This window comes from Megalobrama amblycephala, linkage group LG14 (genome assembly GCF_018812025.1).
Source record: "Megalobrama amblycephala isolate DHTTF-2021 linkage group LG14, ASM1881202v1, whole genome shotgun sequence".
Classification (NCBI taxonomy): domain Eukaryota; kingdom Metazoa; phylum Chordata; class Actinopteri; order Cypriniformes; family Xenocyprididae; genus Megalobrama; species Megalobrama amblycephala.
Genome location: NC_063057.1, coordinates 49,226,780 through 49,249,468, shown reverse-complemented (window position 1 = coordinate 49,249,468; position 22,689 = coordinate 49,226,780). Strand labels below are relative to the sequence as shown.

Here is a 22,689-nt window from a genome sequence, read left to right as displayed (position 1 = left end):
CGATGTTGAAAACAGATGTGCTGCTTCATATTTTGTGGGAATTTTTTTTGATGAATAGAAAGTTCAAAAGAACAGCATTTATTTGAAACTGAAATCTTTTGTAAAATTACAAATGTCTTTACTGTTGTCAGGATTATGTTTAAGTCGGTTTAGTTGTGTTTTGGTTTCGTTTCCATTGTGCTCCCTGTCCCTAGACTGAGTTCTGTTCATTATATATATATGTTTGCATAACACTTAGCAATAACAACTGAACACCTATAATTTGAAGTGAGTCTTGCTTTTATATATATATATATATATTACGAGACTTCTTTTTCACAGCAGTGATATAACTAATTAAATATTAAAATATTATATTGTGTCTGTAATCGTGTTCAGTAATGTGTTTGGTTTAAAATGTGTGACCATTTAGTTTTCCAAATAGCCAAAAATTGGGAATATCATGAAGGGGGCAACAACTTTTTCACGCCACCAGATGTGAAATTAGACATTTCAAGTGAAATTTAATGGCAGGTCTTTGCTATCATTATCTCATCCTACACATTTCCATACACTGAAAAGCACTTACAGATTGATTTGAGACCTAAAGTGATATGAATGTATTACTAAAGTAAATAGCTCAATAGTGCTTTTAATTTACCTTCATAATAACAGGTCAGTGCTTTTATAAACTGACAGCATGTCCTGAGACAGAACAATAAATAAGATATTCTAAACTGGTTTTGCTTCTGGACCCAGACATTAGATTAGATTTACTACATACACTAGATGACTTCAAAGCCAACAGACATGAAAACTCTATGCTAAAGTGTGTCAACAAAGTGCAAAACATACTGTGTTCTAGTTGTTCCTGTCAGAAAAGTCCTTGCCTCCTTTACACGATACACCCAAGTTCTGTTCAAACAGTGACAAAAGCAACGGTTTGAATTTTCAATGTACGCTTGTCATTGAAGCCATTATGAATGACCGCAGGGAAGTTTTACTGTTGCAACTGCTGTCATCTAATGGTCAGTTGAAGAATTACATCGACAGTTTTGTGGTTACATATTTTATAACCACTACGAGAGTCGTATTAATTATTAATGATAATTTATTATTAAATGAAAGCTTTTCATACACAATATTCCCAAGTCTAATTTTGCTCTGTTGATTAACATAGTTTTCCAAACAAATTAAACCACAGGCAAACTGCGTGTCACAGAACCACTGAAATTATGCTCTACAAAATTCAAAATTTGTAGTGAATTAATTCACATATAATATATTTATATTAATACAATATTATTTATATATATATATAAAAAAAAATCATTTGGGAGTTGTCATACTCAGTATATTCTGTAAAAGACATATGTATATATATATATATATATATATATATATATATATATATATATATATATATATATATATATATAGTATATTGTAATTGTCAACAGTGTGCAAACTAATGTAGCCTAATATAATACATACCTCTCATGGATCTTTGATTATAGAAGAGCCCCTCTGTGAGTATATCAATTAAACTGTCATTAAACCATTGTATATGCATTTCTTTTATTCTTTCTATATTTGTATTTTGCTTTACAGAAATGTTATTAATTTTTTTTTTTTTAAATGGACATTCCCATTCATCTCAAACACACATTTGTTAATGAGACCATAAAACTGGTTTTCTAGCTACAGAAAAGGGAGTTAAATTTAGAACCACTGCCAAAGGGTTAGTATTGAGTGCTGGGTGCGGTTTCTGCCCTTCAGGTGGCGCCAGATCTTTAAAAATGACTTTTAGATGTAGATAAATTACCTGTATTGCTGTATAATACGGATTTTTTAATCAAATTATTGTTGACTTTACGTAAAACCCTAATGAAATAATGTATTAATTTCAAAACAACGTGGATATATCGCCTGCTTGCTTAGTACACTCGAACATAGGCCTATTTATATTTACGTGAAAATGAAACTGAAAGAATATATAGGGCGTTTCATTTATGAATATGGCTTCGAACTATCAAGAGGGTTCGGGTGAGTTTCATATATATTCCAACATCAAATAAACAAAATTGCATCAAACAAGCTGTCAATACTTCGACGACTTTTTGTCTTTTAATCTCAAGTAGCCTACTGTGGTGATTTTAGCTTCTCTGGGGTTTCGGTTAACACTCTCTATTGGTTAATGTGTCATACTCTTTTTCTAAAACTAGTAGAGACTACTTGTAACAAGTTTTTACTCCAGTGAATATTTCCAGTATGTTTATTTTGGAAAGTCAAAGTCTCTTACCTTAAAGACATAACGAGGCATGTTGTCACAATGGGAAGCAGCGGCCACTTGCAATAAACTCTTTTATTGTTCAATCAAATTACACCACATTTTGACGGTATTATGTGAGTGTTTTCTTAACTTAAGCGGTTTGCTGTAACTTACTATACTGCTGTTTATGCACACATATATGACATAATAGATATGAACTATATAGTGGGTTGTTTCAACCCATGTTTGGGTAAAATATGGATTTTGGAAGTATCGTCGTCTTGAGCTCCATGAAACAACTGTACCGTCTTTTTCCAGAGTAGCCAGTATTTCTCCTGTAGGTTTTTTGTATGATCAGTCAGATTTTCAAAATCAATGCCAAAATTTCACAATTTCTGCCAGGGTATGCAAACTTTTGAGCACAACTGTAAATTATGTTCTTTTGAACTTTATATTATGAATATTAAAAATAATAATAATATTATAGCCCTTCCCTGTGTGACAACTAGCCCCGGACCCCCCAGTCCAGTGATCCGGTAAAATCTGTATTGCATAAATTCTTATCATTATTGTCAAACTCTCTAAACTCATTTAGAATTATTGATTCCAATTGTTCTCATATCAATAAAGAGCACTTCTTTCCTCATAGATGAAGGCAGCAATCAATCTAGTGAAAGCTGCTCAGAGTTCAGTGACAGTGACACAGACTCTGAGGCAGCCACCGATTCTGCATCTGACAATGAAGCAGCTGCACAAACATCTGACCAGGTACATCTCTTAAGATATTTCAAAGGAAAGCAGAAACAAAAGCCCTTGTGGTGTAAAAAAAAATTATTTGAAAGAATCACATTACTGAGTGTGAATGCAGCTGCAGCTTAATAAATGAATAAATCTTAACCAATTATGATGCTTTGTGTTCAAGCGTAAAGTCTGTATGCATTACAATCGTGGTAACTGCCGTTTTGGGGACAAGTGTAGAAATGAGCACATATGCAGTTACTTCCTGAAGGGTTCATGCAAGTATGGTGCTGGGTGTCGTCTCAACCACAACCTTCAGAGTTCATCAGCTGGACAACGTAGACAAGCTAGCAGAGACTCATCTGCAGGTATGTGTGTATGAGGGTGGAAAAGTATACAGAGAAATTGTACTTATCAATTAAAATATCATAATAATAATGTCATTTATTACTCACCCTCGTGCCGTTCCACACCCGTAAGACCTTCGTTAATCTTCGGAATGCAAATTAAGATATTTTAGTTGAAATCCGATGGCTCAGTGAGGTCTGCATAGCCAGCAATGACATTTCCTCTCTCAAGATCCATTAATGTACTAAAAACATATACATGTGAGTACAGTGGTTCAATATTAATATTATAAAGCTTTGGAGCGTCATGAAGCTTTGGAGCGTTATGAATCTTTTGTGTCAAATAAGCGGTTCGGAGCGCCAAAGTCACGTGATTTCAGCCGTTGGCAGTTTGACACGCGATCCGAATCATGATTCGACACAAAAGATTCATAACGCTCCAAAGCTTCCTGAAGCAGTGTTTTGAAATCAGCCATCACTATATAAGTCCTTATTTTGTTTTTTTGGCGCACCAAAAATATTCTCGTCACTTTATAATATTAATATTGAATCACTATACTCACATTAACTGATTTAAATATGTTTTTACTACATTAATGGATCTTGAGAGAGGAAATGTCATTGCTGGCTATGCAGGCCTCACTGAGCCATCGGATTTCAACAAAAATATCTTAATTTGTGTTCCGAAGGTGAACGAAGGTCTTACGGGTGTGGAACGGCATGAAGGTGAGTAATAAATGACATTATTTTCATTTTTGGGTGAACTAACCCTTTAAGTATTAATATAGACTTATCACAAACCTTTTTTTTTTCAATTATGTGTTATATAATATAATTAATATAATATAATATAATATTGATGTGATAGACATGGACATCTGTCCAGGTGGTTTCAGAACTCTTGGAACTACTCTTGTCTAATAAGATTTGAGGACCAGGGGGCTTATTACAGAAACTTTCTTTCTTAAATCTTAAGTTAAGATCTGACAAGTTAATTTAGGATTTTCCACAAATTTGTATTACAGAAGCAAATCTTAAAGGATTAGTTCACTTTCAAATGAAAATTACCCAAAGCTTTACTCACCCTCAAGCCACCCTAGGTGTATATGACTTTATTCTTTCTGATGAACACAATCTGAGAAATATTAATAAATATTCTGACGCATCCAAGCTTTATAATGGGAGTGAACGGGATCAATGAGTATGAGCTGAAGAAAGTGGCTTCATTCACATCCATCTATCATAAACATACTCCACACAGCTCCAGGGGGTTAATAAAGGCCTTCTGAAGCAAAGCGATTCATTTGTGTGAAACAAAATATCCATATTTAACAAGTTATGAAGTAAAATTTCTAGTTTCTACCAGACCGCCTTCCATATGCAAGTTACAAAGAAAGTGTAAACTGGCCTAAGTTGAATAGAGAACAGATAGGACGTAGCGTAAGCGTTTTGAACTGTGAGAGTTTTACACTTTCTTCGTGAGTAAAATACGGAAGGCAGTCTGGCGGAAGCTAGATATTTTATTTCATAACTTGTTAAATATGGATATATATTTTTTTTTTTACACAAATGCATCGCTTCGCTTCAGAAGGCCTTTATTAACCCCCTGGAGCACACGTTTATGATGGATGGATGAAGATGGAGACACTTTATTCAACTCATATTCATTGGTTCCTTTCATTGCCATTATAAAGCTCGGATGCGTCAGCATATTTATTAATATTTATCTGATTGTGTTCATCAGAAAGAAGAAAGTAGGATGGCTTGAGGGTGAGTAAAGCTTGGATTAATTTCATTTGAAAGTGAACTAATCCTTTAACTTGATTTAGGATTCTTATCCTATCTTACAAAATCTAATCTTATCTGTAGTTAGGAAATCTTAAACCGCTCCATCAAGTTAATCAACTCTCAGGTCTGTTACCAAGCAACCAATGATGTGCAAGCAGCTGAAGTAAACACTAGAGATTAAAATGGAGAAACAAAACAGGTGTGCTTTTAATTAAGTGCTGCAGAAAGAGGTTTTGATAAGCTTGATAGAAATGGCAAAGCCTATCACTGTACTTCCTCAGAGTCTGTAACTATCAGTGTTTTGTCATCAAAGTGGAGCACATCGTTTGAGTGTTTAAAATGTCTTTCCGCCATCAAATATGGCTGTTTTTCATCTTGTATCATTAATAAATGTGAAGCCATTTTTATACAGTTATGTGATTTTTACAGTTGGCTTTCAAATAATTTTGAAGTTAGGACACCTGTCCTAAAGTTAAGGCGGTTTTTTAGGATTTTTTGCCGAGTTACCGTGCGTTCACACCGCCGCCTGCGAGAGCGTCAACAGTCGCCTTGGCCGCCCTGCCAACGCTGTACTGTTCGTTCAAACCGCCGCCGACGGGAGGGTCAAAGTAAATGACAAGTCGCGTCAACCAATCGGAAGCCTCTCAAGCGAGGACCTCTACATTCCAATTGGTTGCCGTCGAACCGCGTCATAGCTCATTACCATAAAGTTAACCTGATTTCAACTCTCCTTGACGCTCTCACCGTCCAAGACGCGCCGCGCCGCTCTCGCCGGAGCTCGCCGCCGGCTCTCATTGAAAATGAATGACTAGCGTCACATTGACGCTCTCGCCGCCGGCGGTGTGAACACACAGTTAGGATGCTTCTGGAATACCCTTTTCCTATCCGTAGTTAAGATAAGATAATGCACTTTAAAAATGCCATTCTGTAATAGATTTTGTCCTAAATGAGGTTCTAACTGAAATTGAACATAATTGATATACATTTGAGGTCTGTTGTATAATTAAGAATATAGTAATTAGGTACAGTCACTCATATTTTACACGCTTGTGTTTATATTAATGTGTGTATGTTTAATTGTTTATTGATTGAATTATTTTTTAATCACATACAGACACTGACGAGGAATGTGACGGGCCCTACAGATGGCAGCTGAATTTTGGAAAGGGCTGGGAAAATATTTCCAACGATCACATTCTAGAAGCCCAGTATTCACTCCCTAACACCAAAGGAATCAAGATCTATAACACCCGCGCTGGGTATGTGCAAAAAAATATGTAAGCATGTACCACATTAAAAGATTCTGAGAAAATATTATCAGTATTTTCCCACATTTTGCTCCTGTACGCTGTAACACACCATATCACAACTGTATCCATTCGACTTTTTCCTCAAATTTGCCGTTTTGACCACATCGTGGTACTATGTGCTTGTAACCCGATATTGCAATTTGCAGCTATACGTAACTGACATGTTAACTCCTTCTCATTCACATTACAGGATGATTTCGATTGATTTCACTAAAATGAGAGTTCTTCAGAAAAAGAATATTAAAGTGCGACGTATGAACTCAAAGGATACAGAGTGGTTGTGGTATTACAGAGGTGACCACTGCTGGTACCAGTATGGAGGGAAGGTGAGTTTTACACTAATGGATGTGACCTGTGGACTGCAACATTAACACACTTTGACAGGCTTGCTAGTTTTAACTTAATTTGTCAACTTAATTTGTCCACTAACAATGCCCTAGTCCCTGTCATCAGATGTGGGCCGGATCTGGGCCACACTATGTTGCTGTCTGGGGTTGCATATACTATATTTATACTATATTTATTCACTATTTATTCATAGTTTTAAGAAGTGATCATATTTTTATGATGGATCTGGAATATGATGGATTTTATGATGGATATTTTATAAAAAACTAGGATATTTTAACATTAAAAGTCTGGGTTTGTTATAAAAGTCATTATATAAAATGGTGAAAAAGTTTCCAAGATTTGATGCTACCTTCGTATAACAAAACAGATAAAAAAAGGTGGAAACAATTTTAATAAAAATCAACTCCAAGGTCATAAAGTGACAAAAAAGTAACTTAAGGAAGACTGTTTTTATTACAGGTCAGGTATAAACCTGTATATCGATGTTTAAGATTATAAGGATATTATAGTGATATTATGCCTGAATGAGTTTGATCATTATTGATTGTATTTGTGTGTCTATAGGGCAAAAAAAGTCCAATTGAGAGCTCAAAACTGGAGACGGGGTATCAAAGCAACCGACGTGGTTCAGTAAAGTTCACCATTGACTCTGCCCAGTATGAGATTAGCTTTAAAGGTTTGATTCATATTCACCCACACACACATCTGTTTCTTTTCCATTCCTTTCCACAAACAGGAAAGGTCACATTCATGAATGTGTTTGTGTTTCCAGGAATGTGTCAGACAAATTTATCTACAGGCCATAAGAGGCGGGTTAGACGGCGCCCTAAATATGAACAATCAAAAAGTGGAGGGTAAATACCTAACAGATTCATGTTTGCCTCTTTGCCTTATCACATTACAATCTAATTTATGATATCAAGATTTTAAGAAAAAAAAGTGCTACCACTGTGATATTCAGGTATATAACGCCCACTTTTCACTATTTAGTCTATTGCAGATAAATACATTCAGGTCTTTCTCTATGTTTTTTCATTGAATATTCTGTTTCATTCAGAATATCACATTGCAGAAGTAAAATTGGTTGTGTTTAAATTGATTTGCATGATTGTGTAAAACTAATACACATAACTTATGATGCTAACAGTGTAATTTGTTCATAAAACAGATTACAAGGAATAGCCTCCCATATGAAAAACGTACTGACTCCTCCAACAAACAGAACGCCAGTGTGGCAGTTTAAAGGGAGTAAACAGTGGTATACCTTCAACAACACGGTAAAACTTATTTCTTTCAATATTTACAAATGCACAATGCTTTTTAGTTCATTAATATTATATTTATGATGTGTATATTGATTAATTATAACACACGATTTTCTAAATTACTTGATTTTGTATAATGAACGTCAAGTTGTACAGTATATTTGACCATTGTTTGTAGCAACATACCGGTGCTACTTTTGTGTCTCTTATATGATGACCTCTGGTGTCTCTTTTTTTTAAAGAGTAAACACTCTTTTTCTGTAGTAAAAACAGCCTCAGAGGGTTTTAGTATAACATTTTATAAGCTTATAGGCTTGTTAAACTGGTTTAAGATGGACCAAGACCAAGCAGGGTTATTATAGTTAACTAAAAATAAAACCATACAGCCATACTTTACATTACCTGAAATAAAATAAACTTTAACTTAAAATATAAAAAACACTTACACTTATTGTATTTTTGCTAGTTGCCAAGGCAGAATTTCTCATTTTCATTTCGGGTACATTTACACAACAACGATGTACTAAAAACAGAAAAGTTTTTACTTCGCGTTTTTTGCGTAAAGACGACAACATTGTCAAAATGATCCTCATTTACACGGATCTGTGAAAACAACTAAAAATGCTGTATTATTCATGCCAGGCCAGTAGTTGGCGATGTCACTTTTTTAAAGAAACACTACACGCTTAAAGACTGAACACATAATACATTTGCGCATAATGTCACCATTTTCACAAATTTGCGTTTTTGTAGTTTATACAGATACGATAATGGTATCATTTTCAAAAACTTGAAATCCTTTTTTCAAAAGTTTATGTTTTCAGGCCCCAAATTAAAATTAAAAATATCACAGGGTTTCTGCGGGTCTTAAAAAGGTCTTTAAAGGGTTAGTTCTCCCAAAAATGAAAATTCTGTCCTTAATTACTCATCCTCATGTTGCTCAAGACCTTTGTTCATCTTCGGAATGCAAATTAAGATATTTTTGATGAAATCTGATGGCTCAGTGAGGCCTCTATTGAGAGCAAAGCCATTGAAACTCTCAAGGTCTATAAAGGTACTAAAAAATATTTGAAACAGTTCATGTGAGTTCAGTGGTTCTATCTTAATATTATGCCCTCCGATAGACCGCAACACAATGACCACTTTCAAGGTCCAGAAAGGTAGTAAAGACATCATTAAAATAGTCCATGTGACTACAATAGTTCAACCTTAATGTTATGAAGCAACGAGAATACTTTTTGTGCACCAAAAAAACAAAAATAACTTTATTCAACAATTTCTATTCTTCCATCTCAGTCTCCTACGCAGTTGACGTAGCAAACACAGTGCAGCGCTTCCGTGTTCTGCGTCAGCATCACAAGCATGTGTTGTGGTGCTCACGTGAACAGAGTTGGCCAGTACTGAGCCTGCGTTCTGAATGGCAACATGGCCCGATGGTTCATCTGATCCTGGCAAAATCGGTATCCCCAAATTAGGCATGGCACAAGGAATCGTGATTTGACATCATGATTTTCTTAGTTATTCACAAAAATAGTTATTTTTCAGATCTCATGACCTGTAGGTGCCGATGTTCCCACTTGGCATGGACCCTCAGATCATTGTTCCGATGAAGTATCCACATTTTTTTTTAGTATAGCCTCTGAACCAATTTTGAGTCGACCTCGTTAAGTTCGCAACATCATAACTTGATGAATAAAAACAAAAACTTTTTAGTCATTTCTGTGCGGAAAAGTCTGAGCCAATGAGGAGAGGAATGGGGTGAACTGAATTTCATTTTTCTAGAACAAAGTGTTCAAGAGCTATAACCTTTAGAAAAGTTAATTTTGGTGGTGGCGCTATAGAGTTGGGCCTAGAGACTGCAAAATTGGTCCAATCACTATTCATTACCATCTCTACAATTGTTCCACATTTCATCATTTTCTCATATTCCGTGCATAGGGCTGCCATAGACTCCCATTCGAGAAGAAAAATAATAGTGTAATAGTATAATAAGAGGGAAAGTGCATTCAACTAGTAATCATTGCAATATAAAACCCTTCATGAGTGATGCAATACCAGTCCTGATCTTCCTGAAGGGGTTTAGTTTGCGATAATGACAGGCTTAATGTACATTATCCCTTAATTAATGACTTTGTCTACACTATTTAAGAGCACAAAGAGATTCAAATTGTTGTCGCTGATCTTGACTTTGTATTTCAATAGGGTGGTTGTTCAGTCTCAAGTGCTGACATTGAGAGGTGTTACCAGCAGAGCCAAAAGACCATGAATTTCACTGTGAATAATGACAGTTACACTCTGGATTTTGCAAGTATGTAATTTAGAAACAGTGTGAAACATTTAAATGTCTTCTTTTGTATAAACCACCACATGATCTTTGTGTTTATTAACATGACTTGATCTTGAATCACTTTAAAATGCTTAATGAAAATTATGATTTTTGAATATGATAAAATATGCTTTGTCTTTTTTTCCTTTCAGAGATGAGTCAAGTTAACCAGAGCACTAAAGCTGAACGCAAGATCAGGCGTGTGGAAAAGTAAGGTGGCTCAAGGTCTTGCAACAGATATTGGCCTGATACGCAAGATCCAAACAGCAAATAAGAGTCAAATCTGGGGTGGAAGTAAAAAGTTATTTAGTGATTATGACTGATATGAATGTGTGTGATTATGAGTTAGGATGTTTTAACAGGAATTATTGTTTTGTTTGGTAAACTGCCGGTAGGAAATAGAAATTTGAATTCAGTTATTTTGATAAATTTCATGTTAATATGAATTATTTGAAATGCTGCTTGCCACATCAACTTAAAAACAGTTATTTGTCTCATGCAACCTGGAGCATAAATATTTTGCTTCTGTTTAATTTGAAGAATTATATTTTGAAATGTTATCATGTTATTATTCTTACTACCCAATGTGCCATAACAACAGGCATGCATATTTTTTGCCTGTGCAACTGCCTGACAACCAATGTTTATATACTGCTTGTGAAACCTTTTCCAGCTGGACAGTTTCATTTTTTCATGTGCACTTATTTTTTTTAGCATTAACACTCACAGACGCTCAAATGATTAAACAAAGTGGATTCAGGGATGCACAATAAACCTCTGTGAATACTGAGATAATGTTTTTACATGACAAAAATGAATTACATGAAATTACTACATTAAGACAATCATTTGAGTGAAGCTGTTTTTACTGGGTTTTTTGATTACAAACTGAACTGTTTACATGTAACAAAATGCTATGCAAGAGTTTGTGGAAGTATGTGGATGGTTTTATAAGTGCTACTTGAATAAAATAAAATGCATACAAAATAAAAAAGAAAAGAAAATGGCAGAACCTTTGTCTTGGCTAATTGAAGGAAAAAATGTATGTATCGTAAATACAATTTATATAAAGACTTTATATAAACTGAAATTATAGCTTGATTATAAATGACCCACATTAAAAAATAGGCCTATATATATATATATATATATATATATATATATTGTATTTACGCTCGATTATAAATGACCCACATTAAAAAATAGGCCTATATATATATATATATATATATATATATATATATATTTAGTTTTAGATAACTGGTATCAATCTCAGACAGGTTTGTTAAATAGTTTGCCAGGTCTACTTAGGTAATGGAAGATCTACATAAAAAGGTTGTTCCCCATTATTAAGCAAGTCGCAGTTCTCATGCAATATGAGGAGGAAGAAAGATCCTTCTGAAGACCACTGTACCACTGTTTGAAGAATTTATCTTCCAGAATCTGACAGTAAGTTTTGGAAGATCAGGGTAGGAGATGGACTAAAAATGAACTCCCACACCTTACTGCCAGATTCTGGAAGATAAATTCTTCTAACAGTGGTACAAGAAGATGTGCTGGTCCTTCAAGAGTCACTCTCAATCTGTCTGCCTATAAAGCCTATACTTTACGTGGGGTCATTTTTTTGGATTCTTTACCTAACCCAAGTCTCTACAATCCTGACACCTTGCACTTCTGGAGACTCCAGGTAGGTTGCAGTTCTGGAAAATGTTGGTGCTGGAGACTACAGGTTTCCTGATGGTTTCACACTTAATTCTTCACCTTAATTCTTAATTCTTTTGCAGTTAACCTGTCTTTTCTTCTCAACCTTTGTCTGACCCTGCTAGCCCAATGAGCATTTTGCTGTCCATTGGTCATGCTTTAACTTTTCAATTTCTAGTACTGCATTAGCATGGCATCTTTCTCATGAACATTTAATAATTTTTGACTTTCCAGTCTGAGTTAAATCTCTTTTTTGGCTCATTTTTCCTGTAAAAGAAAACCTGCCTAATAATTCCGCACACCTGAATAGAAGGCGTTTTTCATTTCCAGCCTTCACGAACAATTATATATAACTTATAAATTATTAAATAAAAAATTACCAGTAGTTATTAAGATTGATCTCATATTATTTAGTTATTATTCATAGAATATAGAATTTATAAATATTTTCTCACAATGAATATTAAATTGTTTACATCACTTGTTGTTTACATTACTTCACTTGTTGTTTAGGCTATATACTTTTTAGTTTATAGCACTATACGAGATATAAAAGTGCCTCAAGGTTAAAGAAACACCGAAAAAGAGCAATATAGGCTAAATATATATAGCTACAACACGGGTATATCTTTTAAAATTCGTTTTAAGCGCTGAAAGATATTTAAATACAGCCAGTCACAACCCACAAACTCCCTGTTTGTTCGCACGAGACTGAAAAGAAACCGAGAGTGAAAAGAAACCGAAACTTGGTCAGGGGGATTCGGCTGTGGAGCACTTTAAATTCTAACAAACATTCGGCTGTACGTTTTGACAAATATGTTTTTAGATGTTTAATATGCTATGCCGATTTGGTGAGTAACCCTTTAAGTATTTTACAATACTAATTTCATGACCTTATTTAACAACATCTCCGAGAGCGTCACAAAACAGCTTAGTTCGTAGATCTGATTAAATTGTTGTAAATTTGGGTCATTCAACAAAACGGATACCATTTGTGTCCCTCATGCTCCTGCTACTTTTTAACTGTATTTTTGTATTCGCTCTGTTTACATATTTGGATTAAAGCGCTTAGTTATGTGACGTATTATTTAAAAAGTGTAGTCTTACGCCGTTTTGTGCGGCGTCTTAAAATGTCAACCAGCGATTTTGAATAGGTAAAAACCTGATAATTAAGAAAGGTGAATATATTTCGAAATATCAGCATTTCATTATCTTTCTATGAAGCACTTGGTTTCATTATCTTGGGCTCAAATCTTGTCTTGGCTATTTAAACAAGTCGCCGTGGTTGTGGTCAACTCTGTTAACTTTCTTAAAGTGATAGTTCACCCAAAAATCAAAATTATCCCATGATTTACTCACCCTCATGCCATCCTAGGTCTTCTTTGAGAAGAACACAATCATCAGAGAGACATTTAAAAAATATCCTTAGTCCTCCAAGGTTTATAATGGTTGTGAATGGGGGGCCGCGTTTTGAAGTAAAAAATAATGCATCCATCCATAGAAAAAGTAATCCATACGACTCCAGGGGTTTAATAAAGGTGTTCTGAAGTGATTTTGTAAGAAAAATATCCATATTTAAAATGTTATAAATTCAAATAACTAGCTTCCGGCAGACGACCATACAGAGTTGTAACCCACTGGAGTTGTATTGATTAGCCTACTTTTTTTTTTTTTTTTTTTTATGGATGAATGCTTTATTTTTGACTTAAAAACGCAGGCCCCCATACACAACCATTATAAACCTTGGAGGACTAAGGATATTTTTAAATATATCTCTGATTGTGTTCGTCTGAACGAAGAAAGTCATATACACCTGGCTTGAGGGTGAGTAAATCATGGCATAATTTTCATTTTTGGATGAACTATCCCTTTAAAGGTATTTCCAACATTTTTAAAAATATAAAATTTAGCTTTGAGATGGAACTGTGTGGTTTACGACGAATAGGCCAACTTAAAACACATTATCTATATTAAAATTTTACTTAGTGTAGGCCTACTTTAATCAAACCCGTTTCAAAAAATGTTCTACTGAATAGCCTGTCTGTGTCTGTTTGTTTAGAAGTGTGAAAATCAATTTAAGGAAAAGGAGCTATGAAGTTATGACCTTAAAGATGACGTCAGCTGTTATGCTTTAGGTAGGTGACACAATTATTCTCATTTACCTTTTTGAATCATGTGATTGTAGATGGATTCAGTCAAATCCAGTATTTTTCCACACACTGTGTTTACATTGACAGTTGTATTTATATACCAGGGGAAAAAAAGTTTAAATGGTTCATTTAAAATCTTTAGGCTATCATTATTCAGGAAGACACAACAGCATTATCTAACAACATGGCTACAGGTAAGTCTGTTTGGCTTATATATTTATCATTTTTATGTTGGTTTCTGTTTTGCAGCAAATAAGTATATCTGACAAAATATAATTTCTTTATTAGGATAACTTAATGAGAAATGAACATTCCCATATTTTGTGTGATTGACTGTTCATTTTTTACTCATTCATTCACTCATTTATTCAGTCATTCATTGAGTCATCCATTCATTTAAACCCTCAGGTAACCACTTTGAGTGGCAGCTGTTTAATGGACAGCAGTGGGTTTCTATCGCTAATGATTTTGTCATTGAGGCCCATTACTGTCAGCCAGGGGCTAATGGGATCAGCATCTACCTCAACATGGGGTGAGCTGGTCTTCAACAAATTTATTACAGAGATCATTTTATCAAAATCATTTTATTAAGACTTTACATTCACTGATTATGTTTGTATGCATGTATTATTATTATTATTGTTATTCACTACCAGTCATTTACTAAAGTATTTTTATTAATATAATCTGTAGGATTAAATATTAATTTAAGCCTTTCCCATCCATTACACAGGGCCGCCCATATTGACTTTGACGAAATGACAGTCGATGGACCTCTTCATAACCTTAGTATACGGCGCAATACGCTGCTCTCCGCTAACCAGAAACAGGAAGTAGGCTGGTACTACAAAGATAACCATCGCTGGTGTGAATATGGATCTCAGGTAAGTTCTAGAAATATATTAATTTGGAGTTATGCTGCTGCCAGCTAAACTAGCATACGATACAGGGCTGCCAACTCTCACCGTCAGAGTCACGCAATTGACACTGTTCTCACACTCTCGTGCCACACGTCCATATTCTTACACAGTAAAAAAACAATAAATACCGTTTTGGCGCTCTTAATGTGGCGTGACAGTTCGCTGTAATGCCTCAGTTCAATCGAAATGGTAGCGCACGTGAACCGATCGTCTGCCTCTTTACTATTAGTTACAGTACAACATAAACATGAATGAACATCAGAGGGTATGTTGAAAGAACCAGTTCAACTTACTGAAATGTCTCATGTCAGTGTTTCAACCACAGATAAAAAAGCTTGTAAAAAATGTATCAGGTAACATTACATTTACCTAGGGCTGTGCCAATAAACAATATCATATCGAATCGTGAAATCTTGAAAAAATATATGTCGATAACGATGATAAGCTCTAGGCAGTTTTAATCGATGTAGATTAATATAATAGCCAATCATACATCAGAAATATGCGACAATCAGCGTGCAGCTTTTAACATTCACATCAAAGAACAAAGTCAATTTTCTACGGCACTTTGCAAAGCAAACTGGACACAAGGATGACAAAAATGAGTGGAAGTAGCGACAAAAGCGCTTCAGACTGCTTCATAGTGATTCTCAATCAATGAAAAGAGCAGATTTATGCCAAGCGATTGCTAATGAACTCAAGTTGATGAATTATTACAATGTCTACTTTATGGCCTTTATATAATGTTTTAGACGGTTGTAAGAATCTGAAGGATCAGCCCGCAATTGTGTAGACATTTCAAAATAAAAGTCCCGGTGTATTTTGGGCTTGTTTATAATTAAAGTCACACGTTAATTTTTAAGGCCAATGTGTAATCTGTTTTTTTTTTTAATAAACTATAAGTTTATTCTTAAACTTTTTAAGAAAAAACTCGTTAAATTTCGAGAAAAAAGTTGAAATAAAATGTTGAGAATAAACTCGTTAAATTACTAGAACAAATTCGTTAAATTACGAATTTGTTCTCATAATTTAACGACTTTTTTCTCGTAATTTAATGACTTTATTCTCAACATTTTATCTCGACTTTTTTCTCGAAGTTTAACGAGTTTTTTCTCAAAATTTAACAACTTTAATCTCGAGATGGTTTTATTTTTTAATTATTGCTTGGCCCTAATCCTCTTCCGTATTAAAATGTATTATCATAACATTATTATTATAATAACGGCCTTATGCAATTGTATACAAATCAGTTATTAATTATCCTTTAATAGTAATAATGTACCAGCTGAGAGTTCCCTTTTTTCTAATGTTTGCAACATTAGATTTTTTTCCTTGAAAAAATTAAAATGTACTATATCCATGTATATCCAAATGAATAGATATTGAATCGACAATGAAACTGAATTGCAAGCTCATTAATCGAATCATGGAATTTGTGTCAATACCCCCCCAAACCCCATTCTCACACCAATCTGAACTCAAAAGTTGGCATCCCTGCTAGATATAATGTAGCACACAAGGTCCTCAGATTTTTGTTTCCTCTCTAATTTCTGCAGGGATTCGGTGGGAGAGCATCCTCAATTGGAAGTGATTTTATAGAGCAGCAGTACAACAGCAACCCAAGAGGCTCAGTCCAGTTTACTGCAGGAAGCATGACTTACAGTGTGGACTTCAATGGTAATTGGACAAATAAGACTGATTAAAACCTTCATGGCTGTGAAACCATATAGTCTTTCTCAAAAAATGGAAACACTTAAAAATTTAAATCCACTAACTTTTTTTATTTTTTATTTTGTAGACATGACTCAAATAAATCTATCCACATACATGTCGAGGAAAGTAAGACGGCGACCAAAATTTAATGCAATAGTAACGCACAACAACAGTACAACAGCACATCAAAACAGGTATTACTTAATTAGTTCTAGTTGTGAATTCCCATTATCTTTAAAATTGTATTTTTAGACAAACCCTTTTATTTCCTTTTATCACATGCAGCTCACCACTTTTGGCAACTCCCTCTGCAAACCCAACAAATTCTTCTTCTCAGTACATCTGGGAGTTTATGGGTGATGAGGGTATTTGGACCGAGTACCAGAAACCAGTGAGTTCTAAACGCTGTTATTACTTCCAAATTCACTGAAATGTTGAAGGCGAAAGTGACATGTTTAATCTAAATGTTCATTGGTGTTTTTGTGTGTCTCTACAGGGATGTTCATTGGATAGTGCAGAAATCGAGAGGTTGTATCAGCTCAACCCTCAGTGCCAAGTTTCATTCACAGTCAGACGATTCTCTTACACTCTTTACTTTGGTGGTAAGATACATTAAGACATTATAAAATAAAATAAAAAAAATCTTTATATATAGAAGTCTGTAGTGTACAACTAACATGAGGGAAAAGCGGAGGCCTTTTGTTATAAAATGTCTTCTAGAGAATGTCTGCTAAGAGTAATGTGTTAAAGTTAAAATGTCAAGGCTTTAACTGTGTTTGAAAAGGAATGCAAACATATTGATTAGTCATCTGTATCATCATTTATCTTCATGTCTACAGGAATGTATCAAGTGAACAATAAATATGGAACAAAAAGAGCTGTCAGGAGAGTTGCGAATGGAATCCAGCAAACAAACAGGTATGAATCCATTGGTAAAAGAAGACATTTCTATGGAAGTTTATTTCTGCCATGGACTAAAAATCTAAAAAAGGTAATTGTGACTTTTTATCTCACAATTGCGAGTTTATATCTAACAATTCAAACTTCTTTTTCTAACAATCACGAGTTATAAACAAGGTTTCTCCAAATTACTCCTGCGCTTGTGGCTTGTTTTGAAAAATTTGGGGAAAAAAGTCAGAATTGCGAGATGTAAACTCACAACTGCAAAAAAAGGAGGCAGAATTATGAGATACAAACTCAAACAAGATAACTTGTGAGATAACTTGCAGTTGTGAGATATAAACGGCATTAAAAATACACCAATCAGGCATAACATTATGAGCACTGACAGGTGAAGTGAACAACACTGATTATCTCTTCATCACGGCACCTGTTAGAGGGTGAGATATATTAGGCAGCAAGTGAACATTTTGTCCTCAAAGTTGATGTGTTAGAAGCAGGAAAAATGGACAAGCGTAAGGATTAGAGCGAGTTTGACAAGGGCAACATTCTGATGGCTAGATGACTGGCTCAGAGCATCTCCAAAACTGCAGCTTTTGTGGGGTATTTCCGGTCTGCAGTGGCCAGTATCTATCCAAAGTGGTCCAAGGAAGGAACAGTGGTGAACCGGCGACAGGGTCATGGGCGGCCAAGGGTCACTGATGCACGTGGGGAGCGAAGGCTCCAATCCAACAGATGAGCTACTGTAGCTCAAACTGCTCAAGAAGTTAATGCTGGTTCTGATAGAAAGGTGTCAGATTACACAGTGCATAACAGTTTGTTGCGTATGGGGCTGTATAGCCGCAGACTAGTCAGGGTGCCTATGCTGACCCCTGTCCACCACCGAAAGTGCAAACAGTGGACACATGAGCATCAGAACTGGACCATGGAGCAATGGAAGAAGGTGGCCTGGTCTGATGAATCATAGCCTGGTAAATGGCTGGGTGCATGTGCGTCACTTACCTGGGAAACACATGGCACCAGGATGCACTATGGAAAGAAGGCAAGCAGGCGGAGGCAGTGTGATGCTTTGGGCAATGTTCTGCTGGGAAATCTTGGGTCCTGCCATCCATGTGGATGTTACTTTGACACGCACCACCTACCTAAGCATTGTTGCAGACCATGTACACCCTTTCATGGAAACGGTTTTCCCTGGTATCTGTGGCCTCTTTCACCAGGATAATGCTCCCTGGCACAAAGCAAAAATGGTTCAGGAATGGTTTGAGGAGCACAACAATGAATTTGGCCTCCAAATTCCCCAGATCTCAATCCAATTGAGAATCTTTGGGATGTGCTGAACAAACAAGTCCGATTCATGGAGGCCCCACCTCGCAACTTACAGGACTTAAAGGATCTGCTGCTAACATCTTGGTGCCAGATACCACAGCACACCTTCTAGTGGAGTCCATGCCTCGATGGGTCAGGGCTGTTTTGGCAGCAAAAGTGGGACCAACACAATATTAATGAAGGTGGTCATAATGTTATGCCTGATCGATGTAAGCTCCATTGTTAAGAAAGTCTCAAAATGCTGTCATAAAATGGACTGTTTATATAAAAAATGGATTTATTATTGATGTATTGATGTATTACAGTGCATTACAATAAATACTTTTGTTCTATCACAGTGCATTGTCACAAGCTCGCTGGCAGTTCAAAGACATGGATGGCAAATGGAAGGATTATTGTAAAGTAAATAAATCTTTACCTTTTTTTACATTTTATGATGTGATGGTTGCAGAAGTTGCTACAAGTGATTCTTAAGTGATAATATGGGAGATTGTTACGTGGTGTCTTGCTAGAACTTATAGGCCTTGTTCATTCTAACTGTATTAGGGTTACATATTCAGTTACATATTCACTTTAATGTGGCTATCGTGCTGCTTACAATTTGACCTGTGATCTTGCACAACAAAACAAAGACAGTCACACCTTATGTTCTGTGTCATAAACTTGGACTTTGTGGTTGTGTAGGGCGGTTCTCGGGGACATTGCAGCGTGTCAAGTCAAGATATTGAAGCCGAGTACCAGCAGGACTCCACTGGGACAATGAGTTTCAGGGCGGGCAGGTTCACCTATGAGCTGGACTTCTCAGGTGCGTTCATACACAAACTTATCAGAAATGCGCGTTTACTACAAATATCTGTAAATCAAATAAATTGTGTGTTTTGTTTCAGACATGACCCAGACCAACCAATCCACTGACACCAGGAGACCTGTACGCCGCCTTCAGCAATAAGACCTCACTTGCCTATTCTTACATTTACTTGTAGCTATATGTGAACTCAGGACGCCGGTTTATGCAATGTCTGCAAGCTTCCCAGGAATATGTGATATGAAATATCGAAATTATGCAGTTTGTCCATGCTTACCCATGTGAATATATTGTTTTATTAACTGCCATAAAAAAACTGTTCTCATAGTGATTATGTGCTTTACCAAATTTCTGTTTTTATTCTTTTTACTGTGATTCGAAGATTGCATGTGCAAGTATCTTATGATTCATGTTGACATTTTTTTATTTTTTCTTTAAATGCCACTTTATTTTACGGGAGTCTTAATAACATGGTTCCGACACTTACTAGCCAATTAATTTCCATTGACTTTTCCATTACTTAAATGTTGATTATGATTACGAAATATTTTGGAAACTATCATTGACTATACAAATTTACAATCACTATTATCTTTACAAAATGTTATATATTATTTTATATTTCTGTTTATTCAATAATTTAAATATATTTGTTAATTCTCTTCATAAACAAAGAAATTTGTCCAGGTCACTTTTCATGCTATGCATTATTTTGTCATGGCAAAGCACTCCCTTCCAGACTCTTTTTTTTGTTTTGTTTTTTAATAAAATCAGAAAAAAATAAAATAAAATAAAAATACAACTATGGGTTATAAGTACAACTTTTATCACATTTTTCCATTTACTGAAATGTGCTTAATTGTCATGGAAACAATGTAAAGTTTCCACAAATTATACTTAATTTGCTAATAAAAATATGGTTTTGGGGTTCATGAGATCCACTAATAAATATTTGCAATGTCAGTCTGTTGTCGAATTTCACTTACCACTGAGTAAAGACTAGCTAGCTAGACCAACTGTTGGTTTGTTACAGATAAAGATATTTCTACTCATTTTTTCAGGGACACCAATTTGTACACTATTACGCTTCAATAAAAGTACTCAAAAAAATAAAATACAAATGAATTACTTGGGAAGTGAAAAGGTACCCTTTAAATAATCAATTTATTTGATTCCAAAAATCACCATCTTTCCAACAATCCAGTTCACATTTTTAAATTAAAACAATCCAGATGTTTTATCTACATTAATTTAAACTATTTGAAAACTGCATGTAGTGAAACACTCATACAGAAAGTTATTTTCACAATCTCCATCACGGACCTGCTATTGCACAACTCTCAACATAAGGCCTCTCATTCATAAGACCAGGAAAAGCATTCCCTTTAAATAAAACATGTCTGGATATTAAAGATTCTCCTTAGGAAAGTGATTCAACAGTATTAAAAAAAAAAAAAAAAAAAAAAAATCACCTCTATATACTGTACACTTCATTCATGTTTTTTCCAGAAATAATACACATTTTGGTGATTTGCTGTGTTGCAGCGGTCGGTTTGGTCAGGATATGGAATAACATGATATGGAATTCAACAGGAAACTGCCCATATAATGATAACAGACAAACAAAACTGTAGCTAAATGTAACATCCCCAAGAAACACAATATTACAGAATAACACAGATGATTTAACACAGGGCAGGAAGTAACAGCAGAGAACCGAAAAGGGAAACAAACGCACCGGGCTTCATTCATGAAACACGCATTTCTGTCACAACTTGGTAGTATACAAGTTGTTGCAGTCAATTTAATGCTATAATTTACCATATATATCAGTGATTTCCCCAAGAACTATAGGAATGCATATTTTACCCCAAAATGTGCGAATAATACTTTTTGAATAAAGAAGCCTATTTCTAATCTTTTACATTGAGACATATTCTAACAATGGAGCACACTTTCCACCAATTCTCAGCAATGCAATGCAAAAAAAAAAAAAAAACTCATTCTCATTACCATAAAACAAACAACAACAAAAAAATAACTAATTTCCTAATATTTCCTAAAATCTCATTACCATAATGCAAAAAGTATTATTTTCATGACTGCAATGTGAAAAAATGTGTAATAAATGCGCTTTGAAAAAAAAAAAAAAAAAAAAATATATATATATATATATATATATATATATATATATATATATATATATATATATATATATATATATATATATACACACAGTACAGTCCAAAAGTTTGGAACCACTAAGATTTTTTTTATGTTTTTAAAAGAAGTTTCGTCTGCTCACCAAGGCTACATTTATTTAATTAAAAATACAGTAAAAAACAGTAATATTGTGAAATATTATTACAATTTAAAATAACGGTTTTCTATTTGAATATATTTCACAAAGTAATTTATTCCTGTGATGGCAAAGCTGAATTTTCAGCATCATTACTCCAGTCTTCAGTGTCACAAGATCCTTCAGAAATCATTCTAATATGCTGATCTGCTGCTCAAGAAACATTTAATGTGTACAATTGTACAAAATATTTGTGTACAATATTTTTTTTCAGGATTATTTGATGAATAGAAAGGTCAAAAGAACAGTGTTTATCTGAAATCTAATCTTTTGTAACATTATAAATGTCTTTACTGCCACTTTTGATTGATTTAATGCATCCTTGCTGAATATAAGTATTCATTTCTTTAATTTCTTTTCAAAAAAATAAAAATAAAAATTCTTACTGACCCCAAACTTTTGAACGGTAGTGTATAATGCTACAGAAGCTATGTATTTC

General features: G+C 34.7%; 2 protein-coding genes across 3 annotated transcripts; both read left to right on the top strand.

Moving 5' to 3' along the window:
* Positions 1–1,820: 1,820 nt before the first annotated feature.
* On the top strand, positions 1,821–11,370 carry si:ch211-244b2.4 (uncharacterized protein LOC541512 homolog). Of its 2 annotated transcripts, none has more exons than XM_048156919.1 (10): positions 1,821–2,025; positions 2,901–3,019; positions 3,174–3,357; positions 6,239–6,401; positions 6,625–6,760; positions 7,350–7,461; positions 7,558–7,639; positions 7,954–8,062; positions 10,253–10,358; positions 10,529–11,370. In XM_048156919.1, the coding sequence occupies exons 1-10, from the start codon at positions 1,992–1,994 to the stop codon at positions 10,588–10,590; spliced, it is 1,107 nt and encodes a 368-aa protein (XP_048012876.1). In that variant the 5' UTR covers positions 1,821–1,991; the 3' UTR covers positions 10,591–11,370. The 2 variants fall into 2 exon arrangements, with proteins under 2 accessions (XP_048012876.1, XP_048012877.1); XM_048156920.1 differs by having other exon boundaries at positions 1,826–2,025; positions 6,239–6,383.
* Positions 11,371–12,771: 1,401 nt separating this feature from the next.
* si:ch211-244b2.3 (uncharacterized protein LOC557230 homolog) lies at positions 12,772–20,854 on the top strand. The gene is made up of 13 exons (XM_048156387.1): positions 12,772–12,928; positions 14,137–14,212; positions 14,370–14,421; positions 14,636–14,759; positions 14,961–15,111; positions 16,704–16,824; positions 16,946–17,054; positions 17,146–17,251; positions 17,357–17,462; positions 17,700–17,778; positions 19,425–19,488; positions 19,771–19,891; positions 19,974–20,854. The coding sequence occupies exons 3-13, from the start codon at positions 14,412–14,414 to the stop codon at positions 20,033–20,035; spliced, it is 1,053 nt and encodes a 350-aa protein (XP_048012344.1). The 5' UTR covers positions 12,772–12,928; positions 14,137–14,212; positions 14,370–14,411; the 3' UTR covers positions 20,036–20,854.
* Positions 20,855–22,689: the final 1,835 nt, after the last annotated feature.

What these genes read in the sequence shown, in the direction of transcription:
- si:ch211-244b2.3 (XM_048156387.1), top strand. An exon ending in AGCATCTACCTCAACATGGG is followed by an intron (nt 14,760 to 14,960) that starts GTGAGCTGGTCT and finishes TCCATTACACAG; the next exon opens with GGCCGCCCATATTGACTTTG. An exon ending in TTACAGTGTGGACTTCAATG is followed by an intron (nt 16,825 to 16,945) that starts GTAATTGGACAA and finishes TTTATTTTGTAG; the next exon opens with ACATGACTCAAATAAATCTA.
- si:ch211-244b2.4 (XM_048156919.1), top strand. Translation starts at nt 1,992, where the DNA reads ATGAATATGGCTTCGAACTATCAAGAGGGTTCGG. An exon ending in TAGCAGAGACTCATCTGCAG is followed by an intron (nt 3,358 to 6,238) that starts GTATGTGTGTAT and finishes AATCACATACAG; the next exon opens with ACACTGACGAGGAATGTGAC. An exon ending in GAACAATCAAAAAGTGGAGG is followed by an intron (nt 7,640 to 7,953) that starts GTAAATACCTAA and finishes TTCATAAAACAG; the next exon opens with ATTACAAGGAATAGCCTCCC.